We start from the raw sequence: 17,274 nt of genomic DNA on the forward strand, positions 1-17,274 counted from the left end.
TAGGGGCAGTGTCTCAAGCCCAAACCACCAAGAGGGACACGGGTAATGCTATGGGATAAGAACTATAGGACAGAAACCCCAGGGGGCTTCCTGCTGCGGGCAGGTTGGCACACAGCCTCGCAGCCTCACACCAGAGGGTTCCTATGTCAGGTTCAAATGGCTTTCCTAGATACAGGGAGGGCCAAGGGACCAGGGAACAGTTAGGGGCAAACTCCAGTTCCTGCTGAGAGAATTGGGATGGAGATCCATGGCTGGCTGGCCCGTGGCACCCGTGGCCTTGAACCAGCAGCGCGCTCAGCTGTAGCCTGCCAGGGGCCCCAGGAACAAGGCTTGTATCCCAAATGCAGGAGAGCCCTCGTGACTCTCAGCAGGGAGGATTTAGGATCTAGCAAGTGAGTGTGTGATCTGGCACCTCCTATTTAAGAAGGGACATTAGCTTCAGAATACAGGACCGCTTCTCCTTCACCCAAGCCTCCTTCCTTCCCCTGCGGTTCATACTTCCCGTTTTCTAAATCACTGGGAGACCCAGAGGTGGAGGATGCTTCTGGAAGGTGCCAGTTAGGGGTACAGACGCCATCCTTAGAAACCCGATTCTCAGAATCCCCTTGGGGAGTTCTGGGCATTGCTAGCGTTTCGGGACTGTCCTTAAAGCAAGTGGGCTTAAGGGAGACACTGCCTCGTCTTCCCGCCCCCCACCCCTGAAGAGGGGCTGTTGGATATGGGAGGGGGGCTGTGGGAGGATCCGCATTGGCTCCAAGGTGGCGCTGAGCAAGGAGCCCTACAAGCAGTCGCTGGAGCTCAGAGCTTGTGAAGGAGAGAGGGGAAGATGGACGCCCGCTCAGCCCCAGGCCTGCCCTACAGCCAATGCACCTGAGTTCGTTTTCAAGTTTTACTTTTGTTGGATCCCTCCTCCGCCCCGTTGCCCCATCTGAATATTTTACTATGAGAATTTCCAAGCATACCGCAGAGCTCTAAGAATGTTCTTTGGAATGTTTTTATACCCATATTCCAAATTTTGTCGCTGTCTTACGCTTGCTTCTCTGGGTGTCTGTCCATCTCTCCTCCCACCCCTGCAGACGGCTCTGTCATTTGGAATGCATCCCAAGGTGAATGGCAGGTGTTGCTACACTTAAATCTGGGGTGGGAAACCTGCATTTCTCTGCCGAGAGCCATTTATAACATTTGCAGGCCATAAGAACTAATTAGCTTAAAATTAGCCTGCCAGAGTGACTACGTCCAAGTCCCACCTGGGTTTGCCTTGGTAGGGCCAGACTTGGTGCTTCCTCAGGGCGTCAGCCACCAGGCCAGACTGTTCCCACCCTGCCAGCATTCAGTATTTGTATTTTTTTTCCTGTTGTAAGATTTACTTACAGTGGAACGTATAGACTTCAGGTGCACTTTTGCTGGGTTTTAACGGCTGCGTGCACCTGTGTAAACCAGGGCCCACCACCCTGGAGACACCTCACACCCTCCCTGGACAGATGCTAGTCCACCGAGATTTCTTTTTTTCTTCTGCTGTTGGCATTTACTTGGTTTAGAATTCCACAGAAACAGAATCGTGTGGTCTGCAATTACATTGGAGGCCTCAAGACCAGCCCCAGGCCCAGTGACTTGCTGAGCGTTCCTAGGACTCTGAACGCACTGGTAGCACACAGTTGTGACTTACCACCATGGAATATGATTGCTCGGCAGGGAAAGGGCGATGGGGATTTGCCTGGCATACCCTGGGATCCTGGGGTTTGGGGTGTGCAGCACCAGCCCTCCAGGATTGCCTGCAACACACTCCAACCTCTGGCCTTCCTCAGCTTCGCTTCTTAGCTGCACTGCTGTGAATGGGTCTGCAGCCTGGCACGAAACCTCAGCTGTTGCTGGAACAGATGCCTGTGTTGGGAAGGGAATCCTGGGAGTGTGTCTGTCTCCCAGGAGCTGGGGTTCCTTTGTCCTTAGAATGGAGTAACCCTCCCCCCTCTTCTGCAGAAATAAGCAGTGCATCTCAGAGGGCTGGGTAGACCTAGCAGGCAGGGTTGTGGGGGGGTGGGATGCTGGCCACACTGCCCTGTGGCTTGACCACACACACTGTCTCCCTCTAGGAATCCGCTCAGAATTCGACCAGATTGACACATCCAACCCAAACTGTGTCGTGATGGCAGACGCCGGTGATGGCTTTACATATGAGAACATGAACCAAGCCTTCCGGGTGCTCATGGAGCTGAAGCGGCCCGTGCTCATATCCCTGGGGAAAGGGTGAGTCGGCTCCAGGGAGGGTCACTTCTGGCTGCTTCCCACGAGGCCTTGCGGGTTTCAGGCCCGGCACTGAGGAGATGGTGGGTATTTGCTTAGCAGAAGGTGCTAGGAATGCTGGGTTTGGAACCCAGACCAGACCTGATTCCAGCTGCCTGCCAGTGCAGACCCGAGGGCATGGCGGGCAGTGACTGAGTAGATGGGTCCCTGCCACCTATGCAGGAGAACTAGATTGAGCTTCTGGAATCAGCCCTGGCCATCGTGGGCGTTTGGGGAATGAACCAGCATCTGGGGCACTGTCTCTGCCTCTTCAATGAAAAATTTTTTTAAAGATTTATTTATTTTTGTTACAAAGTCAGATATACAGAGAGGAGAGACAGAGAGGAAGATCTTCTGTCCGATGATTCACTCCCCAAGTGACTGCAACAGCCAGTGCTGCGCCGATCTGGAGCCAGGAGCAAGGAACTTCCTCCAGGTCTTCCACATGGGTGCAGGATCCCAAAGCATTGGGCCGTCCTCGACTGCTTTCCCAGGCCACAAGCAGGGAGCTGGATGGGAAGTAGAGCTGCTGGGATTAGAACCAACGCCCATATGGGATGCCGGCGCATTCAAAGCAAGGGCTTTAGCCACTAGGCCATGGCCTGACATTGGCTTTTTAAGATGCATTTGTAATTGACATAGTAACTGCACATGAGTAGGGATGTGTGTGTCATATTTCATTATATGCAGTGGTCAGTGGATGTGCATGTGTGTGGGTGCTGTGTGACCTACGTGGGTGTGCTGTGGTCAGTGAGTGTCCATGTGTGACCTGCAGTGGGTGTGCAGTGTGTAGTAATAGGAGCTGGGCACTTGGCGTAGCCATCGCCTGAGACACTTGCAATTTCTCTGTGTTGGCATTCCTTTGTACCGGGGAATTTGAAACATTGAGTGGATTGTGGCCAACCCCAGGTATTCTATGTGTTGTAGAACATTCCTCCAATAATTGACTTAATTATTAAAAGTTATTATCCCACATTAGGGTAATTAAAATAGGTTATGTTTGGCAAAAACAAAACAAAACAAACAAACAAAAAGTTGCTCTCAGCGTTGTAATAAATTTAGTAAGTTGTCAACAGGTCCCCAGCTGCTGTAGGTCTGATTTTGGCTACAGGTTTGGGTTTTAACAAGCTGAGCAAGGACCCAACAGCTCCTGGGCCTGGGGACAGCTGCTGGGCATGGTCACACTGCTGTCAGCAGCTGGGGTCTCTGCCGGAGGAGAGGCAGGGGTATGGTGGGGAGGGAGCATGGAGCTGCGTCCTGCCCCTGGAAATGCTGTGATTTGTATTGGGCATCTGTCTGCGCTGAGAATGGGAATTGGCTTTGTAATTTCTTCCGTCACGCTGCCGTCAGAAAATTAAGCTGTTTACGCACCAGACGAGGGAAGGTTAATGGCTGTTCAGGGAGAGGTCAAGTGGTCATTTGGAAGGCAGGCTGAGCTGAGCCGGCGGAAATTGCAGGAGCAGGAGCTGTGGGTTCCAACCTGCTGGTGTGGCCCATGCTGCCTGTGCCTCCCGCCCCACCTTACACTCCCATCTGGGCTGCTGTGGTCATGCTGTGGCAGGGTGGCAGGGGGCAGCCCATGGAACCTACCCCATGGAGACCCCTGGGACCTGTGCAGGTTGAAAGAAATCCAATGGGTTAGGTTGACTGCCTCCCTAGAAAGTGGCTGGATCACAGCTGACCTCTGTGGCCCGTCCTTTTCCTGAAGAGATCAGAAATAAGGCCTGGGGTCCTGTAAAAGCAGGCACAGATTCAGGTAAAATGGGAAATACTGGTTTCCAGGTTTGGAGCCTGGAGAATGTTCTCTGTGCATCGTGAAGCTTAGCAGCACACAGACAGCTTCTGATTGTCCAAGTTGCACGCCCAGGTGTTTTATTGAAACATGCAGAGACCAACTTTCTTAGGCTTCAGAGGAAGACTGGGGAATCTGAAGCCAGCAGCAATCGCAGCCCGAGGGTCACCTGGAAGGCTTTCGCTCCCACCTGCTGGCCTCCTCCTCTCTTTTCCATCTACACTCACTGGTTCACCCACCAGATGACCATAGCAGCCAGAACTGGACCAATCTGAAGCCAGGAGCCTCTTCTGGGTCTTCCACTTAGGTGCAGAGGCCCAAGGACTTGGGCCATCCTCTGCTGCTTTCTCAGGTGCATTAGCAGGGAGCTGGATGGGAAGTGGAGCAACTGGACTTGAACTGGCACTCATGTGGGATATTGGCACCGCAGGCAGAGGCTTACCTTGCTAGCCACAGTGCCAGCCCAGGAAGCACTTCTGGAATTCTACATAAATGCAAAATCTGTCTGAAATTTGGATTTAGGACATGAAATTAGGGGTCATTCTAAGAGGGGGAGCATTTGCAGGTCCCTACTGTGTCTGCCACATGGGTCTGGCACAGTCCTCGTGTCGAAGGAACACAGTTTTCCCAGGTGCAGGCTCAGGGTGCACCGCCTGGGTGGGGGTGGAGAGGCTGAGGTTTGCCTGGTGGCTTGGGTCCTGTGGTGACAGGAAATACTGTGCCCTCTGCAAATGCCACCTGTTGGTGGGCAGGAGTGGGTGGGCATGGCTAGCCCTGGGCAAGGCCAAAGCGTTGGCTGCAGCAACCCAGCAGCAATGCAGCCCCAAAGCCCCGAGGGAGTGGCAAAGGGTCACAGGATGCAATGGATGTCGCTGGGTAGCACAGGTTCCTGCAGCTGCAAGGCCTTGGGCAGCTCAGAAAGGAACCGGCAGGCCTGGGGGAGCGGCTCAGCCCCAGGGAATGCCATTCTGATGTTAGGGTGGGCCCCAACCTCACCTGGCAAGCCCTGCTTTTCCCTTCCTCCCCCAGCTCCGGTCTTGCTAGCTCGCAGTCCAGATGAACAGCTGTTTGCAGTCGTATTCTTCAGGTTATTAGGGCCAGTTCCCCCTGCCAGGTATCCTGTTAAGAACTTCGTTCAAGTAGTGCTGTAATCCATAAGATGGGTACTGTGCATTGTTGGTTCTGCCCATTTTACAGGTGAGGAAACGGGCTCGCGTGGTTTATGCAACCCTGGGTCGTACTGTTCTGTTCTCAGAGAGAGCCTGCAATGCTTCCTGTGGGCTTTCCACTGTCTCCATTTCAGAGGGCAGGAGAGCAGGAAGGAGAGGAGGGAAGTTGATGTAATGGATCCCCCCTACACATTCATGACTCTATAAAACTAAATCCCCTTCTAGTTGGGGATCACTGAATTCTGACCAGAGCAGTGTGGATTAACCCCTTTCTTCCCTCTGTCACCGACAGCTTTGCTCAGGGAGACCTGGGCTTTGTTCACAGGTGCCTGGAGGCTTGGGGCTACCCTGGCTGTGGCAGGCCCAGACATTGAGACCATCTTCGGGGAAGGGATGCTCCTGCGAGCTGAGCCCATCTGGCCTCCGAGAGCAGAAATGACCATCTTCGCCTGAAGACATCTGGCACCTCGCTGCTGCTGCTAACAGCAGTCAGGGTCCATTATTAGCAGGGAGGGGTTTGGCTTGTGCTGGGAACCTGCTGGCCGTCCTCAGAGCACAGGTCCTTGTGGGTCTGCCTGCCCCTGAGGCTCACAGCTGCTGTTCTGTGTGAAGGGTCTGTGACCGTCCTGATGGCCTCACTGGCCCTCACCAGGGCTGCACCTCTGGAGCCAGGCCCCAGCTCTGCTCACCTGGTCGCTTTTGCTGTCTTCCAGGCGTTACTACAAGGAGACCTCCGGCCTGATGTTGGACGTCGGTGCCTACATGAAGGCGCTCGAGGTACCTGTCCAGCTCCCTCCACAGCCCTGTCCTGATCTGTGGCTGCCTGCCACGCTCCGTTCTCTCTGGAGCAGAGCCTGTGCACATGGGCCACTCGCTGCTCGTGTTTTAAAGCAGGCTCTGCTGTTGGGGCTGCCAGCCCGCACACCCTCTCCACTGGGATGTAGCCCTGGCCTGTCCTCCCTGGCACTCCCCACCCCTTTGGGGTGCCCTGTGGCCATGTCTGCCTGCCCAGCATACTTTCTGCTCCTCACCTCTCAGACTCACAGCCATCTGCAGCCCTCAGGCGCTCTGTCCAGGCCCGGGAGGAGCCGTGTGGAGTCTGCTGTGCCCTAGGTTGCCCTCAGCTGCCCCTGCCCAGAGTGCTAGTCAGCCTCCCATCACAGCCTGTCCTCACTGCTGACACAGCCCCCTCATGGCCCCTGGCGGGTGGGATGGGAGGGCTGGTGAGGGAGCTGGGTGGTCCATGGGCCTGAAGCTGGCCCTCAGGAGCCTCCAGCTGCGGCCCCTGGGGACACCTGCTGCAGGTGGGCCTTGGATGCAGGGCACCTGGCAGCAAGTGCCAGCACCTTGGGCATCCTGTGAAGCTGAGATGTTGCTTAGGCCCAGGCGGTCCTTCCTGGGACAGTTTGCGTGCTGGGCAGCCAGGTGTTCCTTCCTCCCAACCCATGGGTGTCCTCTTTCTCCTCAGTACGCCTGTGGCATCGAAGCCGAAGTGGTGGGGAAACCTTCTCCTGAGTTCTTCCAGTCTGCCTTGCAAGCCATGGGGTTGGAAGCTCACCAGGTAGGCTGGCACCTTGTGGAGCGGGGCACATAGCAGCCCAGGCCCTGGCACTTACGCAGGAGCTGACTCAGGCAGCCTGTGGCGTTGGCTAGATGGGGTTGGTGACTGAACATAGACCCTGTGAGAGCAGACTGTACCGGGAGAGGGGGAAATGTGCACAGGTGGGGTCTGCCCGGTGTCAGAGCTGGCAGCCGATGCCCTCTGCCCTCTGCCGTGAGGGTGCGAATTGACCAGTCCTGCCTGTACTAGTGGGAGGAACAGAGAGGCAGCAAGGTCGCAGCCATCGGGGAGAAGAGTCACTGAGCTCGTGCCTCTGTTGGGGTGGCGGGGGACACAAAGGAGAGCGGGGAGTCGTGGTTCTGTCAGCCATGGTGCCCCTCTGAGCATGGCACCCTCTGTCCATGGCGCCTTCCTGATGACGGAGCAGTGGGCCCAGGTCTGCAGCCTGCCTGGGCGCTCTGGGGCTGCCAGCAGAATGGGGGGATCCCCAGAAGTCCTGTGGTGAACCTGGTGCCCCTGGGTCCCTGGTCCTGCCTTATTGCCCCTTGCCATGTACCCTGAGATCACAGGTGCCCCTCTGGGTTGCTGGAGAGAAGAAAGTGGGGTCTGAGTGAGTGAAGCCTCAGGAGCTGGCAGCGTGGCTTCACCTGCTCTGCGCGCCCCTTTCTGCTGAGGGAGGTTCCAGATGCAGAGTGGGCAGCACGGGGAGCCCTTTGCCGGGCCCACCGCCCAGGAGAGCGGGCACATGGGGAGCCCTCTGCCAGGCCCACCGCCCAGGAGAGCAGGCAGCACGGGGAGCCCTCTGCCAGGCCCACCGCCCAGGAGAGGGCACACGGGAAGCCCTCTGCCAGGCCCGTCACCCAGGAGGGAAGGCACGTGGGGAGCCCTCTGCCAGACCCATCACCCAGGAGAGCGGGCAGCACGGGGAGCCCTCTGCCAGGCCCGTCACCCAGGAGAGCGGGCAGCACAGGGAGCCCTCTGCTGGGCCCACCCCCCAGGAGAGCAGGCAGCATGGGGAGCCCTCTGCCAGGCCTACTGCCCAGGAGAGTGGGCAGCACGGAGAGCCCTTTTCCGGGCTTCTGCCGCCTCCTTCCTCTGCTTTCTCTTTAAGAAATTGACTTTGATTTTTTTCACTGTCATGTTTTCAAGCAAATTTCAGATCTTTGTATCCTTTTCATAACTGTCATGTGGTTTTTAAAAAATGAGATCATTTCTAGAATAAAATGCATTGATGTTTCCTAAGAGTGATCAACAGATGCACAAAACCAAGGAGCCTGTGAGGCAGCCTGGACTCTTGGAGGGTTGGTATCCCTGCTCCTGCTGCTGCCCCAGGGTGGCAGGCAGTGGCTGTGCCGGGGCCTGCCAACCTGGTGGGGCACTAAATGGGATTTCCAGTTCCTGGCTTTGGCCTCGCTGCAATCAAGCAGCTGCGAGTGTTTGGAGAGTCAGCCAGTGGATGAGAACTGTATGTGGATTTTATTTTTTTCTCTTTTCTGCTTCTCAAACGAATGCTACATACACAGATACGCATACGTGCACATAAACAGAACATGAGTGTTGGTGAGGCTGTGGAGCTGTCACGTGCTACAGCCTCGTGGAAAGCCGCAGCTTGTTGGTGACCCAGCACACCCCTTCCCAGGTACCTGTGACAGGCTGCTGGGGCAGCTTTGCTCATGGTCATGGAAAAGTGGAAGGGATTTGGACACTGGTCCCTCCATGGATGGACGGGCGAACACAGAGTGGTCATTCACTCTGTGGACGTCACCGAACCGCGAGCCAGGACCAGGGTCTGACACGCATGCACCTTGAACGCTTCTAAGGAAGGCAGATACAAAAGGTTGCATTGTGTGTGGATGCAGTTATGTGGGCACGTTGGTAGAGCGACCAGGGTCACAGCGGCCATGCTGGGTGCTGCTTTGTGGCATTGGCGTGACCTTTGGGGTAATGAAGATGGGTTGTACTAGAGAGCAGAGAGCATCTCATGGTGCTGTTGAGTGTCCTTCATGTAACACTCTGGAATGGTTACAGCTGCCAACATCATGGCAGGTGTATGTCACACCTAGGGGCCAGCACTGCAGGTTAAGCCACTGCCTGCAGATTCAAGTTCCAGCTATTTCACTTCTGATCCAGCTCCATGCTATTGTACCTGGGAGAACAGCAGAAGATGACCCAAGTGCTGGGCTCCTGCCACCCGTGGGAGAGCTGGATGGAGACTTGGCTTTGACCTGGGCCAGCCCCAGCAGTTATGGCCCTTTGGGAAGTGAAGCAATGGATGGAGAATCTGTCTCTCCTATGTAGCTCTGCTTTTCAAATAGACATATTTGATTTCTTCGTGTGTATTGCCAGTTCTAGTGTAGGCCTTCAGGCTGGCTCTGCAATGTTCCTTGGGGGTGCTGATTGATTGGGGTTTGGTCCCGGAAGGGGGCTGCTGGCTTGGGGAGCAAGTGTTCCCTAGCCTCTGACATTGGGCTGGGAGTACTTCCTGTGACTGCACAAACACTGAGCAGAGCATGAGGATCCCTAAGAATGGCTTCAGGGCTGGTTCTTACTGTGCCTTTCTGAAGTGGCTCCACAGGGCAGTGGGTTCCCTGTGCCCTCCCCTGGCCAATGTGGGTACTCATGTGATCATCGGACTAGGATGGAACCAGGAGCTCTGTGTGGGCGTAAGGCTGCTGGCTGATCTGTGTACTTTGCTTGGCAGGTGTCCATTGGCCTGCTGATAGCTTTGGGGGATGCATTCGCGCACACAGCCCCTCTCATCCCTTCTCTGGTCTGTGCTGACTGACAGTCTTGGGGGGCCTTGCACAGTCAGGTGCCAGAGCCTCCCTTGTTCCCTGCTGTCTCAGGCTTTTACGCTGCTGCCCGCTCGGTGGTGCGTGGGGCACCTGGGTCGCTCTGGCTGCTGCCTTGGGGGCTTTGTCTGCGGGGCTGTCTCTGGTTCAGAGGTGCTGTTTGGCGTTCTGAGTCCCTGAGAGCGTTCTGAGAGCGCTTTGTAAACACTCCTTTCTGAGTTTCCTGTCCCTGGCCAGTTTTAGTGTCCCTCATGATTCTTAGTTTGCCGAGATGTTGGCCAAGTGGTGGCTTTTCCACCGCTCCTGTCGCTGGAAAGGAGGGGCTTCCCGCCCCTCTACTGTGCATTCATTTGTCCTAACACAAACCCGAGGATGTGCGTTTTGTCTATGAGTTATAAACCAACTCTTCTTGTTGTATATCTGGCTCTTGAAATTTCCTTCAAGTTTAACAGCCGCTTGTTTCACCTGCACCCCAGCCATTCGGCACCCAGAAGTCATGTCGTTTTGTGAATGACAGATTGTTTTGTAAAAACAGATAATACCATGATCACAGCCAAGTAGTTAGCAATAGCGCGTTAGTACCACCCAGTGTGCAGTCACCTCACCCGTCCGCTTGGCTTCCACATGTTTGATGCCAGGTGTGCGTGGTTCAGGATCCGAGTGAAGCTGGTTGTGGGTCAAGTTGGTGGCTGCGGTTCTCCGTGTCTTGAACATATTGGTCGCCTCCCTCCTCCCCCCAACCCTTAGCTTCCTTGCAGCTTCTGGAAGCAGCTTGTGGCTGACCTGTAGTTCCCCAGGGATTGGGTTTTTCGATGGCTCTGCCCTTGCAGTGTTGCTCTGCCACCCCGCCTGCTGGGTGTTGTTGGTGAGGGGCAGAAGCTCGCTGCCAGCCAGGTTGCAGTTCCAGGGGATGCTGTTCCTCCAGGACGAGGCCAGGCCATCCTGCCATCTGCTCTTGTACATAGCCGCTGCCAGTGATCAGGGCCCAGCTCCATCATTCACTGAGGGTCGCAAATGGTGAGGCTTCATTCTGCTGGGCCTTCTATATTCATCCTCTGTGGCTGCTTCTGTACAGGACAACACTTGGTACATTGTAACCTCGTGGTTGGTATTGAAATTTTCTAAGTTTTCAAGCTAGGTCGACTCTCTAGCACCCTCCCCTGGGCACAGGTGGAATTTCAAGTTGTGCACAGTCTTTAAACCGGACATTTGGACAATTGCTGTTTTTCAGTCTGTAGCAGCTGTCATCCTATTGGTGTTTAAAGCATTTCACCGTTGCCAGAAGAAGCCTCTTTGAAGTGGCATCCACGTCCTCTGACCCCATGGCTGCTGAGAGATTCCTTGCTCCCTGTTAGGACAAAATGTTCCAGACTTGTCTTGTGCATTTTCTAAAACCCCCCATCCTTTGTAGGAGCTGTGCTCCCGTCTTCTGGGACGTAGTGTTCAGTAACCATAATTGGGATACATTTTGAGCATCCCTAATATGAAAACCCCAAATGCTCCAAGATCTGAAACTTCCTGAGCTGCAAATGAAAAATTCCATCCCACTGTGCTCTGGTTCAGGCACAAGATTAAAGAGATTGTGTAAAATAATCTTTGGATGGTGTGTGTAAAGTGTATGTGAAACATGATGGTTTTGTTTAAATATCTCGTGCCCAAGATATCTCATACACTGATACTTGAGAAGGCAATCTGAAGTCCTTCCGGCCCCATGTCCTCGGCTGAGTCCTCAGCCTGTAATAAAGCATCACCATTTTGAAGGTGTTGTGGTTAACAAGACGAGAAAAACCGCATGCAGACCTTTATGTGTGAAGCCCCCGGGCCCACCTGGAGCCTGACTGAGTTTGCACTTCACCTGTCCCTCCCTCGTCTGCTTGTGCTGCCACTTTCTCTGCCGTGATGGGGGGAGGTCACTGCTTGGGGTGTCTGAACCCTGTGTCAGAGTGCCTGGGTTCAAATCCCAGCTCCACTCCCTGCCAAGGCAGCAAGTGATGGCTGAGGGCTCTGGGGCCCACCATGCCCTTAGGAGACCTGAACCGGATTGTTGTCTCAGGTCTCTGTCTGGTCCAGCTCTGACTCTAGCCAGCATTTGGGAAGTGAACCAGCTGATTGGAGTCTTGGATCTCGAAAGCATTCTATATGAACAAAGCTGTGCCCTGCCAGCTCCCTCCCTGACCTGAGGTCATGTAACGCAGCAGGGAATGCTTCCAACTCTTCCTCTTGATGCCTGCTCTGCCCTCCCGGTGCGTCTCTGCCAGGGTCAGGCTGAACCGCTGCTGGGAGTGGGGCCTCTCTCATGTCCTTCCTCCAGCTGGGGCCTCTGAGTTCACAACACTGCTAGTTCTTAGGGAAGTAGTCGCTCCACATTGCATTTGTTTTGTATTTACAGTTTGTGGCTCCAAAATCAAATAGACAAATCAGGATGACCTCAAAAAGCATGTGTCCTATCTGTCCCCGCTGGCTCTTCTTAGAGCCAGGTTTGTAAATATTGCTCCTTAGCTTTCTGCTTTTTTTTTTTTTAATGTTCAAGAAGATTTATTTAAAAGGCAGAGCGGAGGTGAGAGGAGAGAGCGGAGGTACACTTCCTGCTGCTAGCTCACTCGGAATTTCCACAACAGTTGATGCTGGCCAGGCTGAACCAGGAGCCAGAAACTCCATCAGGTCTCTGACTTGGGCAGCTGGGACCCAGGCTTTGTGCCATCCTCTGTTGCTTTCCTGTGTGCGTTAGCAGGGAGCTGGACCAGTGGTGGAGCAACCAGGATTAGCACCAGTGGTTGTATCGGGGCCAGTGTTGCAGGCTGTGGCTTAGGCCACTGTATCACAATGCCAGCTCTGGCCTCGCATTTTCTTTATCATTTCTATTTTATTTGAAAAGCAGAGAGAGACAGATCTTTCATCTGCTGATCCGCTCCCCAAATGGCTGTAATGGTCGAGCTGGGCTGGTTTGAAACTGGGAGCCAGGAGCTGCTTCTTGGTGTCCTCTGTGGATGTAGGGACATAAAGACTTAGGCCATCATCTACTGCTTCCCCACGTCACTAACAGGGAGCCGCATCAGAAGTGGAGCAGTCAGGACGAGAACCAATGCTCCTACAGGATACTGGCACTGGCAGATGGAGGATTAGCCCACTATACCATAATGCCAGCCCCTCATGGGATGAATGAGAATAAATGCTAACGGTTATCTGTTGCAGCATGGGAGAAGGCTCATGTTGTAATGTGAGTGTGAGCAATGGTGTAGCAGCAAGATCACAACCATCCCAGCGCCCCGACTCTCACTCCACTGCCACCCAAAACCTCAGACCCAGCTGGACCTGACTGCTTCACACGCTCAGTCGCCCTGGGGAGTTTTGTCTGGACGGACCCCTCCTCTGCACAGTGCTTTCTGGTGGCATTTCACATTCTGGGTAGAAAGGCTCTTCCCAGACCCCAGAGAAGAGCCTGGCCAATGGGGCTTGTCCTTCACCGCTGCTGGCTGCTGGGGCCTGGCAGGTGTCCCATGCCCAGCCGGCCTGTCGTGACCACGTCCAGCCCCGTCGCTCCCAGTTGCTTCCTGTTGCTTGCCCGGTGCCCTGAGCACAGGAGGCAAGGCCACACCTGCCTGCCTCCCGCCTGGCCGCCCTCGCCCTGCCTGCCTCCCGCCTGGCCGCCCTCGCCCTGCCTGCCTCCCGCCCTTGGCGACCCTCTCTTCCACCCCAAGTGACAGTTCTCCCTCCCCCGACGCTGACGGTTGAGTGGCAATTGCGTGTTCTAGCTGAAAATATCCACAGGATGTGTGGGCATCTTAGCGTTCAGAGTGAATGGTGCCTCATGGTCAAGGGGATCATTCTGTATGCCTACTTATTCACAAAAAATGCCTGCAAAGCTGGCTTGCTACCCAAGTGCCAGGCTGTGGCGAACCTTTGAAATCTGGCAAGCTACTGTGATCAGTCAGACTCCCGCCACCCGCTTCCCAAGACCCTGCCTCCCGTCTCGCTGCCTGCCCTCAAATCCAGATCCCATCTTGACCTTTCCCCAGTGGCTGGAATGGGGCTGGCAGGTGGAAAATGCCAACCTCTTATCTGTCTGCAGGCCCCACTAGGATTCAGTATTAAGGAATAACAGAGCTGACAGGCTGCTTCTAGAATACCGGGGTCACTCGGCTTCATCTTCACACAGCACAGGCGCTGTGCTTGTTTTTAGCCGTTTCCATAATCCCAAGGCGTTCTCTTGGGAAGTGTGTGGCTTTAGTAGAACAGGCAGGCCTGTTGAAACCAGAGAGCTTGTGCCACTTCGGCACCACATATACTAAAATCGGAATGAAACCAGAGAGCTTGGTCATTAGGAGCCCGTTTGCCAGGTGAGGAAGGACTGGAGTACACTGAGCCTGCCTGGCCACTGTCACCTGCCCACTGACCTGGTGAAATAGCCAGGGGCTAGTATAGGGGCATGGTAGGTTAAACTACCTCCTGCAGTGCTGGCATCCCATATGGACAGTGGTTCAAGTCCTGGCTGCTCCACTGCCATCCACCTCTCTGCTAATACATCTGGGACAAGCAATGGAGGATGGTCCAAACACCTGGGCCCTTCCCCAAGGTGAGCGGCTTGGATAAAGCTCCATTGTAGCCATCTGGGGAGAGAACCAGCAAATGAAAAACTGTCCTCCCTCCCTTCCTCTCTCCATCTCCCTCCCCCTTTCATCTTCTCTTTCCTCCTCTTTCTCCCTCTGTTTCCCCTCTCCCATTTTTATCCCTTCTCTCCCTGAGACTGAGCCCTGTCCCCAGACCCCACCACCAGCCCTGCCTGTGAAAAGCCTGGCAGAGTGTGGTTAACTAAAAGCCCATGGTGTGGGCATTCCTGGGAAAGGCCTATTGGGCTGGGCTTTCTTGCCTGCACCCCGAGGGCCAAGGGGAGGCTGTGACTTGCAGACAGCTGTTGAAGGGAGTGATGAGGCTTCTGTCTGAACCTGGGCCAGCAGTGCCCCCGGCTCTGGAGCCCTGGGTCCTGTGCGTCCGTCTCCTTTTGCACACCACCAGGAGGAAGGAAGCGAAAGCCATGCCTGACAGGGAGAGTTTATTTCCCCTGGTAGCGCACCTCTTGACCTCTATCTTCTCGCCAATGATTTTTTTTAAATCCTCAATGATTTGGCAATAATTGCTCCTCCTCGTGTGATTACTGCCCTTCACCGGCAGTAAATCTGGGCACTCCCCAGGGTCCCGAGTGTGTGTTGGTATGTGGAGCTGGCGAATCTGGGCAGCTGTAAGCCCCCGGCTGGGGACGTCCTGGCGCTCTGCGTCCCACCACTGTCAGGCATGGCTTCTGGGGTGCACGAGTCTGCATGGCCAGCCCGACCAGAGCTGTCTCCCAAGCCCAGGCTGCTCTGGCTCTGTCTCCAGGGGCTCTGCTGACAGATTTCTCAGCACACGGACTTTTGGGAGACTTTATCCTGAGAAGGAGAAATTTCTGCTCTCTGCTCTAAGCATGCACGTGTGTGTGTGTGTGTGTGTGTGTGTGTGTGTGTGTGTGTGTGCACGCACGCATGCACACAGCATTTCTTTTCTCCAGAAGCAAGGACAGTGTCAGGTGTAACACCCAATGTTTGGAAGATGTGTCCTGTATCCCAGGAACCTTCCAGCAAGTGAGTGTGAATTCACAGCTGGGAGCTGGGAATGTGCATGGCTGACCTCACCGTGTCAGGACACCTGCTTGTGGAGAGTGAGGCAGAATCTATTTTAGGAATGGCTTTGCCAGCCCAGCCACCTGCGGCCACAGCTGTAGGAGCTGCCCAGAGGCCCTGCTGTGCCTGACCATTATTCACATCACCTGGTTGTGACAGGAGCCGCAGCCAACCCTGGTGCTGTCCCCACCTCGGGGAACTCGTGATTTCACTGCCAGGTTCCTTGGAAATTGAGCGATTTCCAGATGGCTCTAGGCAGCTTGAAAGATGAACACTCCAGCTCCTTTGTATTTGGCAGTGTTGACTTCAATATCATTCTAAAACAGAAATCGTCTGGTTTTGGCCATATCTGAGCACATGCCACTGGCACTGTTATTAATATATCCTTCAACTGACTAATTTTTTAACTTAAATATAAATTTCTTTGTTTGCTAGAAGGCAGACACGGAGATCTTTGATCTCTGATTCTCTTCCCTGAGGCTGGCCTAGGCTGCAGCCAGGAGCCTGCAGCTCCATCCAGGTTCCCTGCGTGGGTGGGGGAACGCAGTTGCTTGGGCTGACACCTGCTGCCGAAGGAGTGCAGTAGCAGGGAGCTGGAAGTGGAGTCAGGACTGGCTCGCAGGCCCCCAGACCTGGGATTTGAGCATCCCAAGAAACATCTCTAACCAGTGTGCCAAATGCTTACCCCAGATAAGTGTATCCTGCAGGGAACTTGTGGTAAGTCCTGTTAATGGGAAGCCAGCACCTCTCCCTTACCATAACCACCGTGACAATAAACACCATGTGCTTGTGTTAGAAATGTCTGTTCTTGCTCTGTTAGATCTGGTAGAACCACACCAGCATGTGGGCCCCACTTTGGGAAACAAGGGGTTATATGGGAAAGAGAAAAGAGGTGGCCAGGCAACCGCCTGGAGTGCAGAGTGGTCCGCGGACACAGGTTCAATTCAAGGACCCCATGTGGCTTGTACTGGGCTTGTGGCTCTTTGGTGACATTCTCAGCCTCGCCGGTCATCGGTCACCTGTAAGCCTTTATTCCCTTGGCTTCTCTTATAGCAGCCACTGATTTCTGCTTGAAGATGGCGACAGGCGAGTCTGGGCTGCAGGTTAGAGAAGCTTGGGGTCTGGAGGGACCGTGTTCCCAGCCTCCGCGGTGGCACAGCTCTGTCTCCCACATCCCTTGTGGTCCCTGTGGTTACCCTGGCAGACAACTGCTTTGGGTTGGTGAGACTGTCGGCATTTCGTTCCCGTGACTTGGGGTCGTGCAGGAGTGTGGGGTCCCTGTGGTTACCCTGGCAGACAACTGCTTTGGGTTGGTGAGACTGTCGGCATTTCGTTCCCGTGACTTGGGGTCGTGCAGGAGTGTGGGGTCGCTGGTCCAAGAGGAGACTGGAACAGCTGTCAATTTCAGAGTCCCTGTCCCCATCCACCTCAGGACATCCATGCTGCAGGTCATTCCATACCTCACTGAGAAAATCCTTAACAGTTGTAAGGTCTACTTTGAAGCTTTTTAAATCTGTTCACTGTAGGGCAGTAGGAGAGGCTGCTTTGTTTTCTTTTAAGGTGTGTGCATGCGTGCATGCGTGCGCTGACCCATCTCAGCAGTGATGTCAGCCATGCCCATTAGCACAGGTGGAAGACATGGACAGGTGTCCGAAGGCTTTGCATGTCTCCCCCCTGTGCAGCCACTCCCACTGTGCTGTTGTGGGGACCCGTGGGCAGTCTTGATGATGTCCTGCTACCTGTCTTGTGTCATCAGTCCCTCAGGACATTTGTTCATCGTCAGTCCAGGGCCGTGTGTGAGACCTGGCACCTACCACAGGACCACTGCGTTTCTGGGGGGAGTGGAGACGAGCAGGGGCCCAGGCAGGTGCTGTGAGGCCCAGGTGGCACTAGGGGGCGAACACGAGTGGCCTGGGTAGCTGAGTCCTAAAGCAGCCAGTGGAGGAGGGTGAGGAGAGGAGTGGTCAGGCTTTCTGTGCCTGCTGTTCCCTGCTGGAAACTGTGTTTCCATCTGGCACGGCTTGCT

The 17,274-nt window shown here is 54.7% G+C and overlaps 1 protein-coding gene across 2 annotated transcripts in view; it reads left to right on the plus strand.

Moving 5' to 3' along the window:
• The window catches only part of LHPP (phospholysine phosphohistidine inorganic pyrophosphate phosphatase), a 79,561-nt gene that overhangs the window by 17,644 nt on the left and 44,643 nt on the right, over positions 1-17,274 (plus strand). For both annotated transcript variants that reach the window (XM_058671642.1, XM_004580188.2), the window contains exons 3-5: positions 2,091-2,244; positions 5,955-6,018; positions 6,710-6,802. In XM_058671642.1, the coding sequence (XP_058527625.1) occupies positions 2,091-2,244; positions 5,955-6,018; positions 6,710-6,802 (311 nt within the window). The remainder of the gene's footprint in view (positions 1-2,090; positions 2,245-5,954; positions 6,019-6,709; positions 6,803-17,274) is intronic.

This window comes from Ochotona princeps, chromosome 13 (assembly GCF_030435755.1).
Source record: "Ochotona princeps isolate mOchPri1 chromosome 13, mOchPri1.hap1, whole genome shotgun sequence".
Classification (NCBI taxonomy): domain Eukaryota; kingdom Metazoa; phylum Chordata; class Mammalia; order Lagomorpha; family Ochotonidae; genus Ochotona; species Ochotona princeps.